The 23,153-nt window shown below is 43.4% G+C and overlaps 1 protein-coding gene across 2 annotated transcripts in view; it reads left to right on the forward strand.

Moving 5' to 3' along the window:
• The window catches only part of SCEL (sciellin), a 113,895-nt gene that overhangs the window by 27,324 nt on the left and 63,418 nt on the right, over positions 1-23,153 (forward strand). For both annotated transcript variants that reach the window (XM_056555566.1, XM_056555567.1), the window contains exons 3-9: positions 8,911-9,037; positions 9,130-9,192; positions 11,581-11,643; positions 14,806-14,871; positions 19,730-19,753; positions 19,844-19,906; positions 20,320-20,382. In XM_056555566.1, the coding sequence (XP_056411541.1) occupies positions 8,911-9,037; positions 9,130-9,192; positions 11,581-11,643; positions 14,806-14,871; positions 19,730-19,753; positions 19,844-19,906; positions 20,320-20,382 (469 nt within the window). The remainder of the gene's footprint in view (positions 1-8,910; positions 9,038-9,129; positions 9,193-11,580; positions 11,644-14,805; positions 14,872-19,729; positions 19,754-19,843; positions 19,907-20,319; positions 20,383-23,153) is intronic.

The raw sequence follows: 23,153 nt of genomic DNA on the forward strand, positions 1-23,153 counted from the left end.
ACAGTTGATAATGTAATTCAACAAATTGCACCAATGTCACGATGCCGGCTGGCAGGAGGTGGATCCTCTGTGCCAGAGAGGGATTGGCGTGGACCGTGCTAGTGGACCGGTTCTAAGTCACTATTGGTTTTCACCAGAGCCCGCCGCAAAGCGGGATGGTCTTGCTGCGGCGGTAGTGACAAGGTCATATCAACTAGCAACGGCTCAACCTCTCTGGCTGCTGAAGATAGGCGCGGTACAAGGGAGTAGACAGAAGCAAGGTCGGACGTAGCAGAAGGTCGGGGCAGGCAGCAAGGATCGTAGTCAGGGGCAACGGCAGGAGGTCTGGAACACAGGCTAGGAACACACAAGGAAACGCTTTCACTGGCACAATGGCAACAAGATCCGGCGAGGGAGTGAAGGGGAAGTGAGGTATAAATAGGGAGTGCACAGGTGAACACACTAATTGGAACCACTGCGCCAATCAGCGGCGCAGTGGCCCTTTAAATCGCAGAGACCCGGCGCGCGCGCGCCCTAGGGAGCGGGGCCGCGCGCGCCGGGACAGGACAGACGGAGAGCGAGTCAGGTACGGGAGCCGGGATGCGCATCGCGAGCGGGCGCCACCCGCATCGCGAATCGCATCCCGGCTGGAGACGGTATCGCAGCGCACCGGGTCAGTGGAGCTGCCCGGAGCGCTGCGGTAGCGAGAGTGAAGCGAGCTCTCCGGGGAGGAGCGGGGACCCGGAGCGCTCGGCGTAACAGTACCCCCCCCTTGGGTCTCCCCCTCTTCTTAGAGCCTGAGAACCTGAGGAGCAGACTTTTGTCTAGGATATTGTCCTCAGGTTCCCAGGATCTCTCTTCAGGACCACAACCCTCCCAATCGACCAGGAAAAAGGTTTTTCCTCTGACCTTCTTGGAGGCCAGTATCTCTTTAACGGAGAAGATGTCCGAGGAGCCGGAAACAGGAGTGGGAGAAACAAACTTAGGAGAGAAACGGTTGATGATAAGTGGTTTAAGAAGAGAAACGTGAAAGGCATTAGGAATTCGAAGAGAAGGAGGAAGAAGAAGTTTGTAAGAGACAGGATTAATCTGGCACAAGATTTTGAAAGGACCAAGATAGCGTGGTCCCAATTTGTAGCTAGGGACACGGAAGCGGACATATTTAGCGGAGAGCCATACCTTGTCTCCAGGAGAAAAAATGGGGGGAGCTCTTCTTTTTCTATCAGCAAACTTCTTCATGCGTGATGAGGCCTATAAAAGAGAATTTTGGGTCTCTTTCCATATGGTGGAAAGATCACGAGATATTTCATCCACAGCGGGCAAACCAGAGGGCAAGGGAGTAGGGAGGGGGGGAAGAGGGTGACGGCCATACACCACAAAAAATGGGGATTTGGAGGAGGATTCAGAGACTCTGAAGTTATACGAAAATTCAGCCCATGGTAGAAGATCTGCCCAGTCATCCTGGCGGGAGGAAACAAAATGGCGTAAATAATCACCCAGGACCTGGTTAATTCTTTCTACTTGCCCATTGGATTGAGGATGATATGCAGAGGAAAAGTTTAATTTAATCTTGAGTTGTTTACAGAGAGCCCTCCAGAATTTTGACACGAATTGGACGCCTCTATCCGAGACGATCTGCGTGGGCAACCCGTGAAGACGAAAAATGTGTACAAAAAATTGTTTTGCCAACTGAGGCGCTGAAGGAAGACCAGGAAGAGGGATGAAATGTGCCATCTTGGAGAATCGATCAACGACCACCCAAACAACAGTGTTGCCACGGGATGGGGGTAAGTCCGTAATAAAGTCCATACCAATCAGAGACCAAGGCTGTTCGGGGACAGGCAGAGGATGAAGAAGACCAGCGGGCTTCTGGCGAGGAGTCTTATCCCGGGCACAAACAGTGCAGGCTCGTACAAAATCCACAACATCCATCTCCAGAGTCGGCCACCAATAGAAACGAGAGATGAGTTGCACGGATTTCTTGATACCCGCATGACCTGCGAGATGGGAGGAGTGACCCCATTTGAGGATTCCAAGGCGTTGGCGTGGAGAAACGAAGGTCTTCCCTGGAGGAGTTTGCCTGATGGAGGCTGGAGAAGTGGAGATCAGGCAGTCAGGGGGGATGATGTGTTGCGGAGAGAGCTCTACTTCCGAGGCATCCGAGGAACGAGAGAGAGCATCGGCCCTAATGTTCTTATCGGCAGGCCGAAAGTGAATTTCAAAATTAAATCGGGCAAAGAACAGAGACCACCTGGCCTGGCGAGGATTCAGCCGTTGGGCAGACTGGAGATAGGAGAGGTTCTTGTGATCGGTGTAAATAATAACTGGAAATCTTGATCCCTCCAACAGATGCCTCCATTCCTCAAGTGCTAATTTAATGGCTAGAAGCTCTCGGTCCCCGATGGAGTAGTTCCTCTCAGCTGGAGAGAAGGTCCTAGAAAAAAAAACACAAGTAAAAGCATGCCCGGAAGAATTTTTCTGTAGAAGGACCGCTCCAGCTCCTACAGAGGAGGCATCAACCTCCAATAGGAAGGGTTTAGATGGGTCAGGTCTGGAGAGCACGGGAGCCGAAGAAAAGGCAGACTTGAGCTGTTTAAAGGCGTCTTCCGCTTGAGGAGGCCATGACTTAAGATTGGCATTCTTTTTGGTTAAAGCCACGATAGGAGCCACAATGGTGGAAAAATGTGGAATGAATTGTCTGTAATAATTGGCGAACCCCAAAAAACGTTGGATAGCACGAAGTCCGGAGGGGCGTGGCCAATCTACGACGGCAGAGAGTTTGTCTGGATCCATTTGTAGTCCCTGGCCAGAGACCAAGTATCCTAGGAAAGGAAGAGATTGACATTCAAACAGACATTTCTCCATTTTGGCATACAGTTGATTGTCACAAAGTCTCTGAAGAACCATGCGGACATGCTGGCGGTGTTCTTCTAGGTTGGCAGAAAAAATCAGGATATCGTCCAGATATACAACAACACAGGAATATAAAAGATCACGAAAGATTTCATTAACAAAGTCTTGGAAGACGGCAGGGGCGTTGCACAGGCCAAAGGGCATGACCAGATACTCAAAGTGTACATCTCTGGTGTTAAATGCCGTTTTCCATTCATCCACCTCTCTGATGCGAATGAGATTATAGGCACCTCTTAAGTCCAGTTTGGTAAAGATGTGGGCACCTTGGAGGCGATCAAAGAGTTCAGAGATGAGAGGTAGGGGGTAGCGGTTTTTTACAGTGATTTTATTAAGACCGCGGTAGTCAATGCAAGGACGTAGAGAGCCATCTTTTTTGGACACAAAGAAAAATCCGGCTCCGGCAGGGGAGGAAGATTTGCGGATAAAGCCCTTCTTTAAATTTTCCTGGATATACTCAGACATAGCAAGAGTCTCTGGGACAGAGAGAGGATAAATTCTGCCCCGGGGTGGAGTAGTACCCGGGAGGAGGTCAATGGGACAGTCATAAGGCCTGTGAGGAGGTAAAGTCTCAGCTTGTTTTTTGCAAAAGACATCCGCAAAGTCCATATAGGCCTTAGGGAGACCGGTTACAGGAGGAACCACAGGGTCACGGCAGGGAGTACTGGGAACCGGTTTAAGACAGTCCTTGGAACAAGAGGGACCCCAACTCTTGATCTCCCCAGTGGACCAATCCAGGGTAGGGGAGTGGTGTTGAAGCCAGGGTAGTCCAAGGAGAATTTCGGAAGTGCAATTGGGGAGGACCAAAAACTCAATTTTTTCATGGTGAGATCCGATGCACATTAGGAGGGGCTCCGTGCGGAAACGTATGGTACAGTCCAATCTTTCATTGTTAACACAATTGATGTAGAGAGGTCTGGCGAGACTGGTCAGCGGGATGTTGAACCTGTTGGTGAGAGAGGCCAAAATAAAATTTCCTGCAGATTCGGAATCCAAGAAGGCCATAGTAGAGAAGGAGAAGGTAGAGGCGGATACCCGCACAGGCACAGTAAGACGCGGAGAAGCAGAGTTGACATCAAGGGCTGTCTCACCTTTGTGCGGGGTCAGCGTACGTCTTTCCAGGCGGGGAGGACGGATAGGACAATCCTTCAGGAAGTGTTCGGTACCGGCACAGTACAGGCAGAGATTCTCCATGCGGCGTCGTGTCCTCTCTTGAGGTGTCAGGCGAGACCGGTCAACCTGCATAGCCTCCACGGCGGGAGGCACAGGAACGGATTGCAGGGGACCAGAGGAGAGAGGAGCCGGGGAGAAAAAACGCCTTGTGCGAACAAAGTCCATATCCTGGCGGAGCTCCTGACGCCTTTCGGAAAAACGCATGTCAATGCGAGTGGCTAGATGGATGAGTTCATGTAGGTTAGCAGGGATTTCTCGTGCGGCCAGAACATCTTTAATGTTGCTGGATAGGCCTTTTTTAAAGGTCGCGCAGAGGGCCTCATTATTCCAGGATAGTTCTGAAGCAAGAGTACGGAATTGTACGGCGTACTCGCCAACGGAAGAATTACCCTGGACCAGGTTCAACAGGGCAGTCTCAGCAGAAGAGGCTCGGGCAGGTTCCTCAAAGACACTTCGAATTTCCGAGAAGAAGGAGTGTACAGAGGCAGTGACGGGGTCATTGCGGTCCCAGAGCGGTGTAGCCCACGACAGAGCTTTTCCAGACAGAAGGCTGACTACGAAAGCCACCTTAGACCTTTCAGTGGGAAACTGGTCCGACATCATCTCCAAGTGCAGGGAACATTGAGAAAGGAAGCCACGGCAAAATTTAGAGTCCCCATCAAATTTATCCGGCAAGGATAGTCGTAGGCCTGAAGCGGCCACTCGCTGCGGAGGAGGTGCAGGAGCTGGCGGAGGAGATGATTGCTGAAGCTGTGGAAGTAGCTGCTGTAGCATCACGGTCAGTTGAGACAGCTGGTGGCCTTGTTGCGCTATCTGTTGTGACTGCTGGGCGACCACCGTGGTGAGGTCGGCGACAACTGGCAGAGGAACTTCAGCGGGATCCATGGCCGGATCTACTGTCACGATGCCGGCTGGCAGGAGGTGGATCCTCTGTGCCAGAGAGGGATTGGCGTGGACCGTGCTAGTGGACCGGTTCTAAGTCACTACTGGTTTTCACCAGAGCCCGCCGCAAAGCGGGATGGTCTTGCTGCGGCGGTAGTGACCAGGTCGTATCCACTAGCAACGGCTCAACCTCTCTGGCTGCTGAAGATAGGCGCGGTACAAGGGAGTAGACAGAAGCAAGGTCGGACGTAGCAGAAGGTCGGGGCAGGCAGCAAGGATCGTAGTCAGGGGCAACGGCAGGAGGTCTGGAACACAGGCTAGGAACACACAAGGAAACGCTTTCACTGGCACAATGGCAACAAGATCCGGCGAGGGAGTGAAGGGGAAGTGAGGTATAAATAGGGAGTGCACAGGTGAACACACTAATTGGAACCACTGCGCCAATCAGCGGCGCAGTGGCCCTTTAAATCGCAGAGACCCGGCGCGCGCGCGCCCTAGGGAGCGGGGCCGCGCGCGCCGGGACAGGACAGACGGAGAGCGAGTCAGGTACGGGAGCCGGGATGCGCATCGCGAGCGGGCGCCACCCGCATCGCGAATCGCATCCCGGCTGGAGACGGTATCGCAGCGCACCGGGTCAGTGGAGCTGCCCGGAGCGCTGCGGTAGCGAGAGTGAAGCGAGCGCTCCGGGGAGGAGCGGGGACCCGGAGCGCTCGGCGTAACAACCAACACCACCTAATCCCACACATTTCATCCAGACCTCATCAGGGGATTATAGGGTGCAAGTTGTACTCATATAAATATGCCGTGCAGCAAATATAGCATGCAGTAACAAAGGTACAAACTCATTGGCCCTCATTTACTAAGAAAATCGGGTTGTAAGTCTATGTTGCTTTCTTACCCGACTGCTTTTTTCCCCTGGTATTTATTATTATGTCGCATCCTGTTTGTCGCACGTGGGTTTTGTAGGTTTTGGTTTCCAACTCCTCTGAGCTGTCGGGAAAAAATCCACAACAATTCAACAAATTCGGGTTGGAAACCTTAATAAATACGTGGGAAAGCTCAGAAATGTCAGGTAACGCCCCTTTTTCGGGTTTGGGAGAATCCACATCGGGTCCGTCGGGAAAAAATGTCGCATAGTGTCGCAGACTGGCGCACGATGTCTGCGACATGGCGCAGACAAAGATGCGACAAAAAAACCCGACAAAAGAGGTCGGGTTTAGAATAGTAAATGAGGGCCATTATATTCCATACAAGTGCTAAAATAGACAACATATTCATCATCTGGGCAGGCTCTACATCTGAATTAAAGGGGTACTCCGGTGAAAAACTTTTTTCTTAATTAACTGGGGCCAGAAAGTTAAACAGATTTGTAAATTTCTTCTATTAAAAAATCTTAATTCTTCCTGTACTTATTAGCTTCTGAATACTACAGTGGAAATAATTTTCCGTTTGAAACACCGAGCTGTCTGCTGACATTATGAGCATAGTGCTCTCTGCTGACATCTCTGTCCATTTTAGAAACTGTCCAGAGTAAAAGGAAATCCCCATAGCAAACATATGCTGTTCTGGACAGTTCCTAAAATGGACAGAGATGTCAGCAGAGGGCACTGTGCTCATGATGTCAGCAGACAGCTCGGTGTTTCAAAAAGAAAAACTTTCCGCTGTAGTATTCAGCAGCTAATAAGAACAGGAATGTTTAAGATTTTTTAATCCGGAGTACCCCTTTAAAGAACTTTATGGATCTTATCAACCATAATACCTTGGGCCTTAAATTCACATTTGAACTACATGAATCCTCCATAGCCTTCCTGGACATTCTCATTTCTAAGAATTGGTCAGAGGGCTTAAACACAACAATATTTCGTAAACAAACCTCTACTAATAACCTCCTAAGGTGGGAGAGCTGCCACCTGGGACCCTTGAAAAGGGGGATACCCAAGGTGCAGTACATCCGCCTTAGGAGGAATTGCTCTCAGGAGGAGGAATTCCGGAGACAGGCAGGGGATCTGCGTGCCAGATTTAGAGATAGGGGCTATCCAGACCATATTCCCACACCAGCCTTTAAACATGCATTGACTACCACTCGAGAACATCTACTTATACCTAAACCACCTGTGCAGAACCCAGAGATCTGTCGAATCATTAGCACCTTTGATAACAAATCAGGAATTGTTAGATCCATTCTACAACATCACTGGGGGATATTACAGATGGATAGAGACCTTGGATCAATTATTGGAGACTACCATCGGTTGGAGGCTACCTTTTGGAAAGGACCAAGCCTAGTTGATAGACTTACACATAGTCATCTTTACCCTACACGTACTGCACATTCAACATGGCTGCTGGAACACAGATCAACTGGCTCACATAAATGTGGACATTGTAGCATGTGATTTTATGCGGAAAGTGGAATCCAATGCAGGGAGACCATATAAAATCAAGGATTTTATCAATTATTATACCGGGGCAGTGGTATATGTCACCGTGTGCTCCTGCGGCCTCCAGTATGTTGGTAAAACTATCCGCGAAATGTGGAAGAGGGTACTGGAGCACATAGGCGACATACGCAAAAAAAGCGATACACCTATTGCGAGACATATCAACGAGACACACGATGGAGATAAAAAACACTTATTTTTTTCGGGATTGAGAAATTGCGTCCATCCGTATGCAGGGGCAATCTTGATAGATTGCTTTTACAACATGAGACCCGCTGGATTTATACATTGGACACGGTGGCCCGTAACGGTCTTAACGAAAAACTGTGTTTAACCAGATATTACTTAGTGATGATATGTGATGACAGGGGGACCCCACTTTCAGGGTGGTATGATACACCAGATAGGGAAGGCCGTAGTCGGACTATTCAAATATGTACCACCCTATGGTAGAGAAACTAGGGGTGTCCAGTCCAGTGCGGGACTGCCCTTTTTATGGTTATAGCGCTCTAAGGCTGGGTCCACACTACGTTTTGTCCCATACGGGAGCGCATACGGAAGGAGGGAGCTAAAAGCTCGCGCTCCCGTATGTAACCGTATGCGCTCCCGTATGTCATTCATTTCAATGAGCCGACCGGAGTGAAACGTTCGGTCCGGTCGGCTCATTTTTGCGCCGTATGCGCTTTTACAACCGGACCTAAAACCGTGGTCAACCCCGGTTTTAGGTCCGGTTGTAAAAGCGCATACGGCGCAAAAATGAGCCGACCGGACCGAACGTTTCACTCCGGTCGGCTCATTGAAATGAATGACATACGGGAGCGCATACGGTGGCATACGGGAGCGCGAGGTTTTAGCTCCCCCCTGCCGTATGCGCTCCCGTATGGGACAAAACGTAGTGTGGACCCAGCCGTAACTAGGGTATTACAGGGATAAATAGCTCCCTAGGCCCCAGTTCCCCCCCCCCCCTCCCCTTGGGTAGGCTGTCAATGTCATATCTAAAATAGCTATATTTAATTTACATATGACATAGTGTTGATCTACTCTGGTCTGGCGCGCCGGTCCCCTCAGTGTCTTACTGCTCTAACTCCCCCCCCCCCTGTATCATATATCCTATACTTTATTTTATTTTCTCTGATCCCTCCCTGAACATATGTACCAGTTGGAATACACAGTATTTAGCTGTCTGTGAGGTTCAAAGCTTAATGAGCCACCAAACCAATTGCTTGTTCCAATTAATCAGGTTTTCAAATCAACAAAATGATAAGGGTGGCCCAAAGTTATGCAATACCCAAATTTATGTTTACTTTTCTTTAGATGAAGAATGCTAATTTTTGTTCATCCAATAAACCTTATTTCACTATTGAAATATTTCAGATATTTGATAGCTCAAAATTAAATTGCTGATCCGAACACAAAACTATTTGTAAATGAAAACCATGGAAATTGTCAGGGGTGCCTAAACTCTTGCATACAACTGTAAAAGGTCTTTGGCAGCACTTCATTTTTTTCCTGTTTCACTTAATAGATGCCAAAAGTAATACCCTGGGATCGACAAACAGGCAGAATGTAATACAGGAGACAAACAAGAAAAGGACCCTGCTAAAGGACAGTAGCTGGATAAAAAACCGACCAGAAGAGGAGGAGGAGAAAATGTAATAACACAGTTACCATACCATCATCATCATGTATTGGCGTTTTATTTATTTCTGTTTGGGTGAACAATTTCTCTTTACACTTATTACAGTAGAGATGAAAACTATGGGAAAAGTGTTCTTAGCCGATATAGATCACAGGAGGACTTGGACAGGTAATAATTATTAGAGACATTGTATTGTGGCTTTACAATTCCTTTGTTTGTCCATAAAAGTAAAAAAAAAACTAAGAACAAAGTTGTTTTGTTAACAAAATGGCATAACATTTGGAAAATTCTAAAGGATTCAATTGTATCTACTTTCATTGCATTTACTCATGAGCAAATACATTATGTAAAATGTCATTGACTTCATATAACACATACTGTATAAACTAAAGCTGTTTGGATAATGTTCCAAATTGTAGGCATATTAGTTGGGGCAGCTGGTTTGTCATTTTAAATATACAATATAACAATAGTTCTAAAAGTGGATGTGGTAATGCGTTCATGTGCCCAACCAATCTGCTATACTGAAGGTATGAATTCCTGTATGTCATACACAACTACAAGAAGTACTTAAAGAATATGTAACAGTAAGCACTATACGGGACTTTTATAAGACACAGCGTGATTTAAAATAAGTGCATACCTGTACAGTTGTATAGGAGAGTGCCGCATATTAGCAATATAGAGCTACACAGGAACGGTGCATAGGCTCTAAATAGGAGCTGTGGATAAGAAAAAGAAAGTGCCGTATTGTACACTTGTGTGGCTAATAAATGCTGATAGCATATATACATAAAAATTATATGCAATAAAAGAAGGCACTATATACCTGTCTGTAATATCAGCATTTGCGCAAGTGGCTAAATAACATTCAAATCCCGAGTGGTTCTCAGGTGGAGAGATTGCTGATAAAAACAAAGTCTTATATGTTATATAGGCCACTGTAGCCAATACTAGTTTCCCGTTCCTTTATAGGCATATTTGCACCTGCGCTTTCCGTGCATTTCCTGTGCAGTAGTTATTCAAATGCTGCTAAGTCCAAGGAAAATTTATTTGTCCAATGTTGTGATAGGTGACGGGAGAACGCCCCGGCCGGCGGCGTCTCAACCGTAACTTTTTCAGTTCGTGGTTAGTCTGATGGTGTTTGACTGTAAGTAGTAACGTCACTACGGTGGCTGTAGAGGTCCACAATCCTTTTCAACGCCTTTTGGAAACAAAGAGGCAGTTTTGGATGAAGGAAACCACCTCTTTGTTTCCGAAACACGTTGGAAAGGATTGTGGACCTCTACAGCCACCGTAGTGATGTCACTACTTATAGTCAAACACCACCAGACTAACGGTGAACCGAGTTGAGACGCTGCAGCCAGAACGTTCTCCCGTCACCTCTCACAACATTGGACACAGACTTTTCCTTGGACTTAGCAGCATCTGAATACATACGGCACAGGAAAAGCACGGAAACGGCAGATACAAATATGACTATAAAGGAACGGGAAACTAGTATTGGCTGGAGTTCTTTTTGCTTTCTGAATTTGCCTATTTCTGGACCCGTTTACTCGGTATCCAGCATTCACTCCTCCGGCTTGCAGTTCCCCGGTACCCCGTTATTTGGGGTGATATGCATAAAACCAAGAGGTGTAACAGGTGAGAGTCCATTTTTAGACTGTCACCCCCCCCCCCCCCTTTATATCTGCAGGATTACACGAGGCGCTGTCCTCTCTTTTTTTTCTTCTCTTCCTTTATCTTGTATAACATGTAAGACTTTGTTTTTCTCAGCAATCTCTCTACCTGAGAACCACTCGGGATTTGCATTTTATTCATCTACTTGCGCAAATGCTGATATTATAGACAGGTATATAGTGCCTTCTTTTATTGCATATTGTTTTTATATATCAGCATTGTATACTACCATATTCCTGTGTACCTCTATATTGCTAATATGCGGCACTCTCCTATACAACTATACAAGTATGCACTTATTTGAAATCCCGCTGTGTCTTATAAAAGTCCCATATAGCGCTTACTGTTACATATTCATTAAGTACTTCTTATGGTTTGTCATTTTCAGTCATTGTCAAATGTTGGATGAGTTATATAAAGTGCTACTTGCAATGCACTACTAATTCTGAATCAGCATTCAACTTCTCTTAGTGTTTATAGCAAATATTTAATAACACTATACTAGATTATACTGGAACTTCCAAGTTTATATGGGCCTTTGCTTTGCTATTTGGTTTTACTAATACAGGTAGAGATGAACTAAAATGATGTCTTGTTGTTTTCCTGATTGATCTTAGAGTATGCATGTTCCTTGCAGATATTTAGATACAGTTTTTAAAGAATTATCTAACAATATTAGTAGTAGAAGGAGGACACCGGCTTTGATACTGAGCATCTGTTATAGAAGTCATATGCCTGTTGAAAATCAATCCCAATGTTTGCAATGTTAAATATGTCCGATGTAGGTCAGATGACATAGGAACCAACTTTAACAGCAGAATTGGTAGATTTGCATGGTTTATAATATTATGATCTGTGTTCTATGTTGTGTTACAGTGGCTTTGATAAAGACGAGAAGCCTTTACACAACAGATTCAAGTCAGATGATGCTTTAGACAGGTACTGTATTGGGTTTTATGTTGTTTTGGGATATTTTCGGAATAAAAAAATCTACTTTTTGCATTCAGATAAGAAATATTACAGATGTAAACTTTCAGTAAATGACCTAGCTCATGTACACATTTTATCTTTTTGTTACTAATAACTCACATTACTAAATACCATGTAACATTATTAATATCAAGCTGTGGTACTATAATTCTATAATAGATTATATTTTTAGACCTGTATTGGGTAAGGACAATAGTGATGTAATTCATAATCCTTGTAAAACTAGATATTTAGTGATGTCAGATATGTAAAGCAATCATTCAACTTATATCAGCTTAGAACAAATCGAGCATTTCAATAATATTAGTAAAGACAGCCATACACATAAGATAGCGGTAGGTTGTAGTTCTTTCAGCTGACATCTATCTCTCCCATTCTCCTCTTATACATGCATGCTCAGTTGAGCATGCATGTGTTCTCAGTGGGGAGAGGGGAGAAAGATGCTGCTTTATCCCTCTAGCAGAAGCTTCTCTCTTGCTGAGAACAAAAGGACCACCAGTTACAATCCAACATTTCCTATCCTGTTCTCCATTTCATCTGACATCAGGGAAGCGGTAGAAGGCCACCATACACATTAAAAGGTCAGTTGGGTGTGGCTGACACTTATCTAATCTACATAGTGAGCTTAACCCCTTAAGGACTGAGCCCATTTTCACCTTAAAGGGGTATTCCGCCCCTAGACATCTTATCCCCTATCCAAAGGATGGGGGATAAGATGTCAGATCGCTGCTGGGGACCCCTGGGATCCCCGCTGCGGCACCGCGCTATCATTCATGCGCAGAGCCCCTTGTGACATCACGGCCCGCCCCTTTCAATACAAGTCTATGGCCGTGATGTCACGAGGGGCAGCACCATGACGTCACGCTGCTCCGTCCCCCGTATTGCCCGTCATTACGCACAGAGCGAACTCGCTCTGTGCTGTAATGATATCGCAGTGCCGCAGCGGGGATCCCGGGGGTCCCCAGCAGCGGGACCGCGGCGATCTGACATCTTATCCCCTATCCATTGGATAGGGGATAAGATGTCTAGGTGCGGAGTACCCCATTAAGGACCATAGCATTTTTTGCACATCTGACCACTGTCACTTTAAGCATTAATAACTCTGGGATGCTTTTACTTATGAATTTGATTCCAAGACTGATTTTTGCATGACATATTCTACTTTAACATAGTTCCAAAATATCATGAAAAATTTGAAAATTTTGAATTTTTCTAACTTTGAAGCTCTCTGCTTGTAAGGAAAATAGACATGCCAAATAGATTTTTATATTGATTCACATATACAACATGTCTACTTTATGTTGGCCTCATAAAGGTGACATGTTTTTATTTTTGGAAGACATCAGAGGGCTTCAAAGTTCAGCAGCAATTTTCAAATTTTTCAAGAAGTTTTCAAAATCGGAATTTTTCAGGGACCAGTTACATTTTGAAGTGGATTTGAAGGGCCTTCAAATTAGAAATACCCCACAAATGACCCAATTATAAAAACTGATTTCTCTCGAGTAAGGAAATACCTGATATGTGTATATAATGTGTTCGGCGGGCCCAGTAGAGGGCTCAGAAGGGAAGGAGCGACAATGGGATTTTGGAAAGCAAATTTGCTGAAATTGTTTTTGGGGGCATATCACATTTAGGAAGCCCCTATGGTGCCAGAACAGCAAAAAAAAAAAAAAAAAACTAAAACATGGCATACTATTTTGGAAAACACCCCTAAAGGAACGTAACAAGGGGTACAGTGAGACTTAACACCCCACAGGTGTTTGACGACCTTTTGAAAAAAACTAAAATGCAGTTTTCCCCCAAATTTTACATTTTTACAAGGGGTGATAGGAGAAAATGCCCTTCCTACGGAAATCGGTGATCCACAGAAAGTTCTTCTCTTTTAGAATTTCCTTTCTTTCTGACCACGGTGCTCTCTGCTGACACCTCTGTCCATATCAGGAACTGTCCAGAGCAGGAGAGGTTTGCTATGGGGATTTGCTTCTACTCTGGACAGTTTCTAAAATGGATAGAGGTGTCTGCAGAGAGCACTGTGGTCAGACAGAAAGGAAATTCAAATAGAAAAGAACTTCCTGTGGATCATACAGCAGCTGATAAGTACTGGAAGGATTAAGATTTTTTAATAGAAGTAATTTACAAATCTGTTTAACTTTCTGGCACCAGTTGATTTACAAACAATGATTCTCCAGTGGAGTACCCCTTAGGCTGCTTTCACACTATAAAGTTCATCCATTTTAAAGAGCAGTTATAATGTTCCGTTATGAAAACCCTTAAAAACGGCCATTAAACGGCCATTACAAAATCCCATATGGCTGTTACAAAAAAGTATATGGGTTTTTTAAATTATCCTTTTTAACCCGTCATAGACCGTTATTAATAACGGACGTTATTTTCTGACGGAAGAAAAAAAGTGCATGTACCGTTTTTACTCCCGTCACAAAATAACGTCCGTTATTAATAATCGGCTATCACGGGTTAAAATAGGTAATGTAAAAAATCCCATAGACTTTAATGGGATTTTGTAACGGTTGTATGGGATTTTGTAACGGCCGTTTATCGGATGTTTTTAAGGGTTTTCATAACGGAACATTATAATGGCTCTTTGAAATGGAAGAACTTTATATCGTGAAAGCAGCCTTAAAGTCAACTCAAAGGTTCCCATAAAAAAAAAAAAAAAGAATTATTATATTTTGTATTGACTTGGATGCTGTCATGCCATGATCACTTGTGATCATAGAAGTGCCAGAGATTTACGGTATATCCATTCTGGCTTTCAACCCTCTAATGTACTAAGTCAGGAACCTGATTGGCATCTATAATAAGCTTGTACATCATAGCGATCTGAATGGTGAAAGGATTGTGTATTGTGTTGTTGAGTGATTGATACGATACACGTCTCAGAACATAATGACTTGATTTAATTAGATTTTGAGATTTGTCAAAACATAACACACAGAAGAAATAATGTTCAACAGTGTTTAACAACATGATCTATTGTATCTTAACCTTATGAATTGTATTGCAGCATAGTCTACAGTAACATGACACAGATTATCAATAAAATAATCTGTGATGACTTTTTTATATCTGCGGTTCCATATTTCCTCACAGAATTCCATCAAGAAATACATTTCAAGGAGGAAATAAAGCAGCCACTCTGGAAAGATTACCCATGAGGTAGCGCCCAGCAACTAAAAGAGTGCTCTTTTTTGCCTCTATTGGTGGATGGTTGTTCCGCTAGCGCTGGGCATTTAGCTTCAAAGCTTGTCAGTATTGCATTTGTATTAAGAGCATTGATCTGCTTCTGCACTTCTTCCATCCAATCAATGTTCAATAGCTATTGAGCTCACAATACAAGTTACGTCATATAGCTAAACTAATAATGTTGGCAAAAATATAAGATGTAATATACAAGATAACTAATTAGAAGACAATAAACTCTAGAGTGCCTAGAGTGCCTGCCAATATTATTGATGGCTATATTCAGTTCTTGTATTTCAGTTTTGCAGCTGTTTATCAATTTGCTATGCTATTTTGCTGTCACATTGAGAATTTACAATCCCAAATTTTTTTTTAAATAACTGTTTATTTATATAGAAATATTATCCAAGACATTTTATACATATCAAGTATCATATAAAAGATAAAGCAAGAAAGTATCACCTGTTACATATGGGTTATGGTCTGACCCAATACTTCTGTTAATAAACTGGCCTAGGAAACATGTTCAGCATTGATGTCATAAAATGTCCTTATTCCTCTCTCCAATAACTCTTCTCACCCCTCCCCTCTAGATTTATATGGACAGGATGTAACCTAACCCCTTATTCAGCTGCTAGCCCATCTTGTTAAAGTGCAACTATCATGAGGTTTGGGGCATATAAACTAACCAAAGTCTGTGTATTGTGTGTAGACTATTAATCCAGCATTTCTTTTACCTTCTTTATTCCAGTTGTAATTACCACAAAAAACTTTTCTTTGCTGTCACTGACAGTCGGATAGGCGAAGCCAGGGGTTCGCTATGCCCTTCTGTCACCACGCCTATCCCCTATACCTCAGCGTGTGGGCTGGCCGACAGGAATGTACACAGCAAGCGCTGGCTCCCCCGGCCAGCACTCGCTCCCGCTGTCTGACATCGCTGCCTGTACAATGCTTGAGGCAGGGAGCGAGTGAGCTCTCTGCCTCTAGTAACTGCAGGCACACACAAAGAAAAGGAGAACAGGCACTGTTATTGCTTCCCCATCAAGCGCCCGCTCCCGCTGTTTCACATCTCCGTGTGCCTGTGCAATGCTAGAGAGCTCACTCGCTCCCTTTGCCTCTAGCATTGTACCGGCAGCGATGTCAGACCACAGGAGCGAGTGCTGGCCCGGGGGAGCCAGCGCTTGCTGTGTAAATTCCTATCGGTAAAAATCCAAGTGGGCGGATGCACGGGGACCTGTGTCAATCACACAGCAGTCCAAGCACTGAGGTATAGGGGAGAGGCGTGGCAGCAGGAGGGTATAGCGAACCCCTGGCCATGCCTATCCGACTGTCAGTGACTGCAAAGAAAAGTGTTTTTTTAGTAATTACAACTGGAATAAAGAAGGTAAAAGTAATGCTGGATTAACAGTCTACACACAATAGTCTACACACAATACACAGTTTATATGCCCCAAACTTCATGACAGTTGCACTTTAACAAAAGACAGAATTGAGCTGCTTTTTCAGATTGAATGAAAGTTTAGCAGGGAAGGAGGGGGAATAGGCATATAAGAGATGAAAGAAGCATCTTTTACTGATCAGCTATGGTACAACACTTCTTACTGTTACTTGTACTTTAGATCTATGCAAAGTCTGTGGAAATGACTTAGCAAGAAAGAAAGCAGAGCTGTAGTGGAGAGGGAACGGGCAGCAGCCTGAACCAATAATAGGACAGGAGTTGTATCTCAGCCCACTTTAGGCTTCCTGTAGGTCCTGTAGCTATGACATAGTCACACATTACAGCTCTGTCCTTATGATGGGGTTCAGTTAGAAAGCTGCCACCCGGCAAGCAAAAGAAAAATAAATAGCAGGTAATCTTAGGTAATCATTTTGTTTTTCAATTTCTTATATCCTATAATGCTTTCTGGCATTGAAAATATGCATCTTTTGGTGCTGCCCACAACTGGTTCCATGTATCAGTGTAGGCAATCCTCTGGAAGTTAAAGGAGTACTCCACTGCTCAGCGTTTGGAACAAACTGTTCCGAACACTGGAGCTGGGCCGGGAGCTCGTGACGTCATAGCCCTGCCCCCTCAATGCAAGTCTACAGGAGGGGGCGTTACAGCCATCACGCCCCCTCCCCTAGACTTGCATTGAGGGGGCGGGGCTATGATGTCACAAGCTCCCGACGCCGGCTCCAGCGTTCGGAACAGTTATGTTCTAAACGCTGAGCAGCCGAGTACCCCTGTAAGCACAGCAGTGGCTCACATTCCTCTTCTGTCCAAATCTCAAAACTAAAAGCTCTGTCCTCTAAAAATACAGTATAATAAATTAGGAATATACAGTATTTCATGAGTGAATCTTTCTATTCACTGACAGTAAACAGAGATGAGGAATCTGAATGCAAAGTATAGAAGCAAGTTTACAGATTAGCTGGCCATAAAGTTAAGCTAGTGGTTCTCCAAGTGACCAGCCAGCGAACATGTTTTTATTTTGGGAATTAGTGAATAAAAATTAGGCATATTAAAATCTGGCATGCCCGATCATTGTTTTCCCTGATAATTACTGTGCCAAAAGAATGGGGAGGACACCCACCAGACCCATATAGTAGTTTGTTGATCCTACTGGTTCTTCTGGCATTTATCTTATCTTAAGGCTGGACTGGCTCCTTAAACTGGTGGAAATTAGTATGACCCCCTAAAGGAGTTGGCCACAGTTCCCTTTTGTTTTTTTTAAAACATGTATATATGATAATATGTCTTACCCAATATCTTTTAATACACACCCTCCTGTCCTGACTAGATGGTGCCAGCGTCCATAACGTAGTGCCCTATTGAGAAACATGTGACCATATAATGCCACTCAGCCTCCTCCATTTCACCTGAACTAGTTTGTTGTGTGCAGTATGTATGTTCCGATGGAGAAGGCTGAGTGATGTTATGGTCACACGCTCCTCCATAGGGCACCATGCTATTGATGGGAGGACTGTTTGGCGAGGACAGCAGGATTGGGATTGAGGGGGTACATGTTTATTAAAAAAACATTGAGTAAATGACATAATATTATCATTTCTGCATTTCTGCTATTATAAATAAAGTTTTCATATCCATACTTGTTTTCATATTGATTTTCATATACGCTGTGGCTTTACTTTTGATTTGCATGCTTAGCACAAACTCCATCCAGGAGATGGCTTTGCCTTTATTCTAATGTGTGAACTCATGTGTGTAATACATTTAGTATATACCATATCCTACAGAGCAGTGTATTGAAATATGCAGCTCTCCTGCTGTTGCAAAACTACAACCACTAGTTATCTAGGCATGATGGAAGTTGTAGTTTTGCAACTGCTGGAGAGCTGAATAGGCTCTGAGCAGACAATGATGATCAAAAGGGATCTTTAGAAAAGAAACACCAAAGAAAATATTTGTATCCATGATATAGAAGCTGCTGCGAATGGTTATTGTCCATGCCTCTAATTTCTAATAATGTTTTTGATATCACGTATTTTTTTTATTTAACACACCAATGTTATTAACTATTGTCATTTAACATATATTTTACCTATAAAAGTTTTCCACTAATCATAAATAATAAGTTTACCAACCACATTAACAAGATATCTAACTGATGTCTCTGTAAACAGAAGATGTAACTCAGCTAACAAGTACCTAGTAATGTCATTAAGAGATTCTTATTTGTAATATGTATGAAAAATTCTTAATAGTAATAAGTGCCTTATAGAAAACAGTAGGGACTAGAACAGTGGCAATCTCTTTAAAAGACAAAGAGCTACTATATTTAATCAGCGGATCTGATCCAGTGGTGTATTTTGGTTTTGTGCTGCCCTAGGTCCAGCTCAATTCAGGCCTATGATGTACGCAACTGTGGTGCTGCAGCCCTCCCATGATTAAATTCTACAGTCTGTATATATGATATAAGAGATTGATGTATTACTAGTGTACAGAATACAGTAGGTCATGCTTCCATCATACACACATATACTGTATATCAGTCATAAATATACCATATAGACACATTCATGTACTGTACATACATACATACATGTAGTGTCAGTTAGCTCCTAGCTGAGACTGATGTGTGGTAGGTGGTGCAGCAAGGTCATCTACCAGGGCGTGCTGTAGCTGATTGCTGTGGCCTGCCACTAAACAGGAGCCAGGGATGTAGCAGGAGCAGTGCTCAAAGCTCAGGCTTACCCCCTGTCCATCCTCCAATCAGGAATAATTCCTCCTGTGGTACCAAAGGCGGCTCTTACCTGGTGAGAACCCCTGGCACAAGCCCTGGCTGTGGAGCCATGTAGGGGCAGTGAAAAGTTTTTCCCTCTTCCTCCTGGTGCCTCTTCCTCCTCCCTGGTGCTCTCTCCCCACCATGACCAGCTTCGGGGACCGAGCTCAGACCAGCATTTCTATCCCCCCCCCCCCCCCCCCACACACACACACATACAAAATGCCACCATAGGCCTGGGCCTTGCTGGCCTAGTGCTAAATACTGGTCTTATCATGATCACAGTTAATTGCGCCACCTATTAGCCACCAACGGTCCAGTTCTCCTGACTAATTCTCCTGACTGACTTTCCTGAATAGAATATGCTATGACTAACAGCTCCAACAAGTCATGGTATTAGCTTTAGCAATGAATGTCATCCTCTCCTTATAATAATGCTGTAAATATGGCAGATGAGAACCCAAGTAAATAATGGCATTTATGTATGGTAACCTTCCTTATGACTTTTAGACTTTGATTTATTTGTGCTTAAGATTTGGCAGCCTTTCATGAATTCCTGGCTGCTGTTTCATAATGCCACTCCTCATTCTGTCTTTTTTACTTCTATTTAGTGGGCCAGAAGTAACCAACAAAAGGTATGCATGTTCATAGCAATAGAACATTGTAGATTGTCGCTCATTTTTGGCTTGGTGCTGAGGCTGATACAATAAATAAATCTTTAACAGACAATCCTGGGCTCCCAGTAACAAGACAACAACTACAACAACAACTACAGAAGAATCCACAAGGTATGTGTGACAGCAACAGAATATTTTTTTAACTATTTTGTATTGCTGTTGTGGCCTCTTCCATTGAAACTCTTATAAGAGAATCCTATACACATTACTATGTGGTGTCAATATTTTGAGTGAAATGCAATTTTTTGTCATGCATTAAAGGGGTACTCCCCTGGAAAACATCCTTACATACTTATCAGCTATTGTATGCTCCACAGGAAGTTCTTTTCTTTTTGAATTTTCTTTCTGTCTGACCACAGTGCTCTCTGCTGACACCTCTGTCCATTTTAGCAACTGCCTTGAGCAGGATAGGTTTGCTATGGGTATTTTCTCCTACTCTGGACAGTTCCTAAAATGGACATTGTAGATTGTAGCTCATTTTTGGCTTGGTGCTGAGGCTGATACAATAAATAAATCTTTAACAGACAATCCTGGGCTCCCAGTAACAAGACAACAACTACAACAACAACTACAGAAGAATCCAAAAGGTATGTGTGACAGCAACAGAATATTTTTTTTACTATTTTGTATTGCTGTTGTAGGCTCTTCCACTGAAACCCTTATAAGAGAATCCTATACACAGTACTATGTGGTGTCAATATTTTGAGTGAAAAGCAATTTTTTGGCATGAATTAAAGGGGTACTCCCCTGGAAAACATCCTTACATACTTATCAGCTATTGTATGCTCCACAGGAAGTTCTTTTCTTTTTGAATTGTCTTTATGTCTGACCATAGTGCTCTCTGCTGACACCTCTGTCCATTTTAGGAACTGCTTGGAGCAGGATTGGTTTGCTATGGGTATTTGCTCCTACTCTGGATAGTTCCTAAAATGGACAGAGGTGTCAGCAGAGAGCATTGTGGTCAGACAGAAAGGAAATTCAAAAAGAAAAGAACTAAAAGGATTAATATTTTTTTAATAGAAGTAATTTACAAATCTGTTTAACTTTCTGGCACCAGTTGATTTAAAAAAAAATGTTTTCCAGGGGAATACCCCATTAAAGTATTCACTAAATATATTAATACATAACTTTACTATCAATATTGCAAGGGAAGAGGTCTCATGACAATGAGGAAAAGACAACTGGCGTAGGTTACATAGGTATAAATGCAGATACAATAGTTGTTGTATGCTAACCCTGAGTGAGCATGTACTGTATATACAACAAAAATAGGCTGCAAAATCATTTTAGGATTCAATTTCATAAAATCTTAAAGGGGTGGGGGTCTCATCTTCCCTGATTACCTCTCCCTGCTGCCCTTTGATCACAATCGTGGGGAACAGGGCTGGGGTCATAGACATGTCATCTGCTTCTGTGCCTAATAGCTCCCAAGCTAAAGCACTATTATGGACATTTATAAACGGGTTTAGTCAGGTTTTCTTTACTATAATTGTTGCAAAATTGTCGCAACTGCGACTACGCTATTTTTTGTGCGACATTTTGAGTGGAAAGCGAGAAAAGCAAGTTTTCCAAAAATTTACTACGTAGTAATAATTTTAAAATGGACTACGGGTAGTCAGGTATTTATTAACTGCAACAGTCGCAACTGCGCAAAAAGAAGTCGCAACAGGGTTAAAAATTGACTAAATTTACTCCAGCTCGAACATGGAGCAGAAAAAGCTACTACCAAAGTAAAAAAGGAAAAATTGCTTACGTGAAAGAAAATTATCAACAGGCTGAAACCAGTTGATAAATAAGTCACACATAAGCAAAATAAAAAGTAAGGAAAAAATTACTAAAAAAAAAGAATACATAAGCAAACATTGATAAATGTCCCTCTATGCCTGTAACTGTCAGAAATAATGAATGTGCTGAGATAAGCGGAACAGGTAGAGCAAATGTGCACTTAGCTCAGAAGCTTCCAGACACTTTGGAATGTCACCTTTTTTTCTAAAGCAGAGCTGGTGGACGGGAACCATGATGGAGAGGAAACAGCTGTCAATAAAAGCAGATATAAGAAGAGTTATCTATAGAACCAGGAAAGTTTGCTAAATGAAGCCAATTGCAAACCTGTTTATGCTGCCATGCTCTCTACATAGTTTAAGGAGATGGGGATACCCCTTTACTTACTCTACATACCAGAGCTTACAGCCTATTTTTAAAAGCCTATGGGTGAGCATACAGCAACTATTTTCTGCATTTACACCTCTGTACCTAATACCAATTGTTTTTTCTTTATACATTTATTGTCATAAGACCTCTTCACTTACATAGTCCATCAAGTTCAACCTAAAACCCTACTGTGTTGATCCAGAGGAAGCAAAGACCCCACATGAGGCTGATGCCAATTTCCTTATGGAAAAATTCTTTCACGTCAGAATAAATCCCTGGATCAATGTTCTATGCACATAAGTCTAGTATCCATAACCTGTAATTTTATGTTATTGATAATTAAAGGAGTACTCTGTCAGATCACGGTGGTCCTGCAACTGGGACCCCTGCAATCTCTGTGCAGCACCCGGCGTCTATTTAGAACGCTGGGTGCGGGCGGCGGGGGTCGTGACATCACTGTCTGGCTTTGCCCACAGCAACCAATTACAGCTCAGCTTTCATTTTATCCGAGCTTGTTAAGATAGGAAACCTGAGCTGTGATTGGTTGTTATGGGCAGATTAGATGGTTTGGTTTCAGGCAGATTGATAAATCTGGGCCAGTGATTTCACAGTAGTAAAATTATGTACACAGTGACACAGTATAGGGATAATGTACGCAATGATGTCACAGTATAGGGATAATGTACTCACTGATATCACAGTATAGGGATAATGGGGGAGATTTATCAAAACCTGTCCAGAGGAAAAGTTGCTGAGTTGCCCATAGCAACCAATCAGATCCCTTCTTTCATTTTGCAGAGGCCTCTTCAGAAATGAAAGAAGTGATCTGATTGGTTGCTATGGGCTACTCAGCAACTTTTCCTCTCCACAGGATTTGATAAATTTCCCCCAATGTACTCAGTGATGTCACAGTATAGGGATAATGTACTCAGTGATGTCACAGTATAGAGATAATGTACTCAGTGATGTCCCAGTATAGGGATAATGTCCTCAGTGATGTCACAGTATAGGAATAATGTATTTAAGTGATGTCACAGTGTAGAGATAATGCACTCAGTGATGTCACAGTATAGAGATAATGTACTCAGTGATGTCACAGCATAGGGATAATGTACTCAGTGGGGAAGATTTATCAAAACCTGTGCAGAGCAAAAGAGCCCAGTTGCCCATAGCAACCAATCAGATCACTTATTTCATTTTTCAGAGG

Source organism: Hyla sarda, chromosome 2 (genome assembly GCF_029499605.1).
Source record: "Hyla sarda isolate aHylSar1 chromosome 2, aHylSar1.hap1, whole genome shotgun sequence".
Lineage (NCBI taxonomy): Eukaryota > Metazoa > Chordata > Amphibia > Anura > Hylidae > Hyla > Hyla sarda.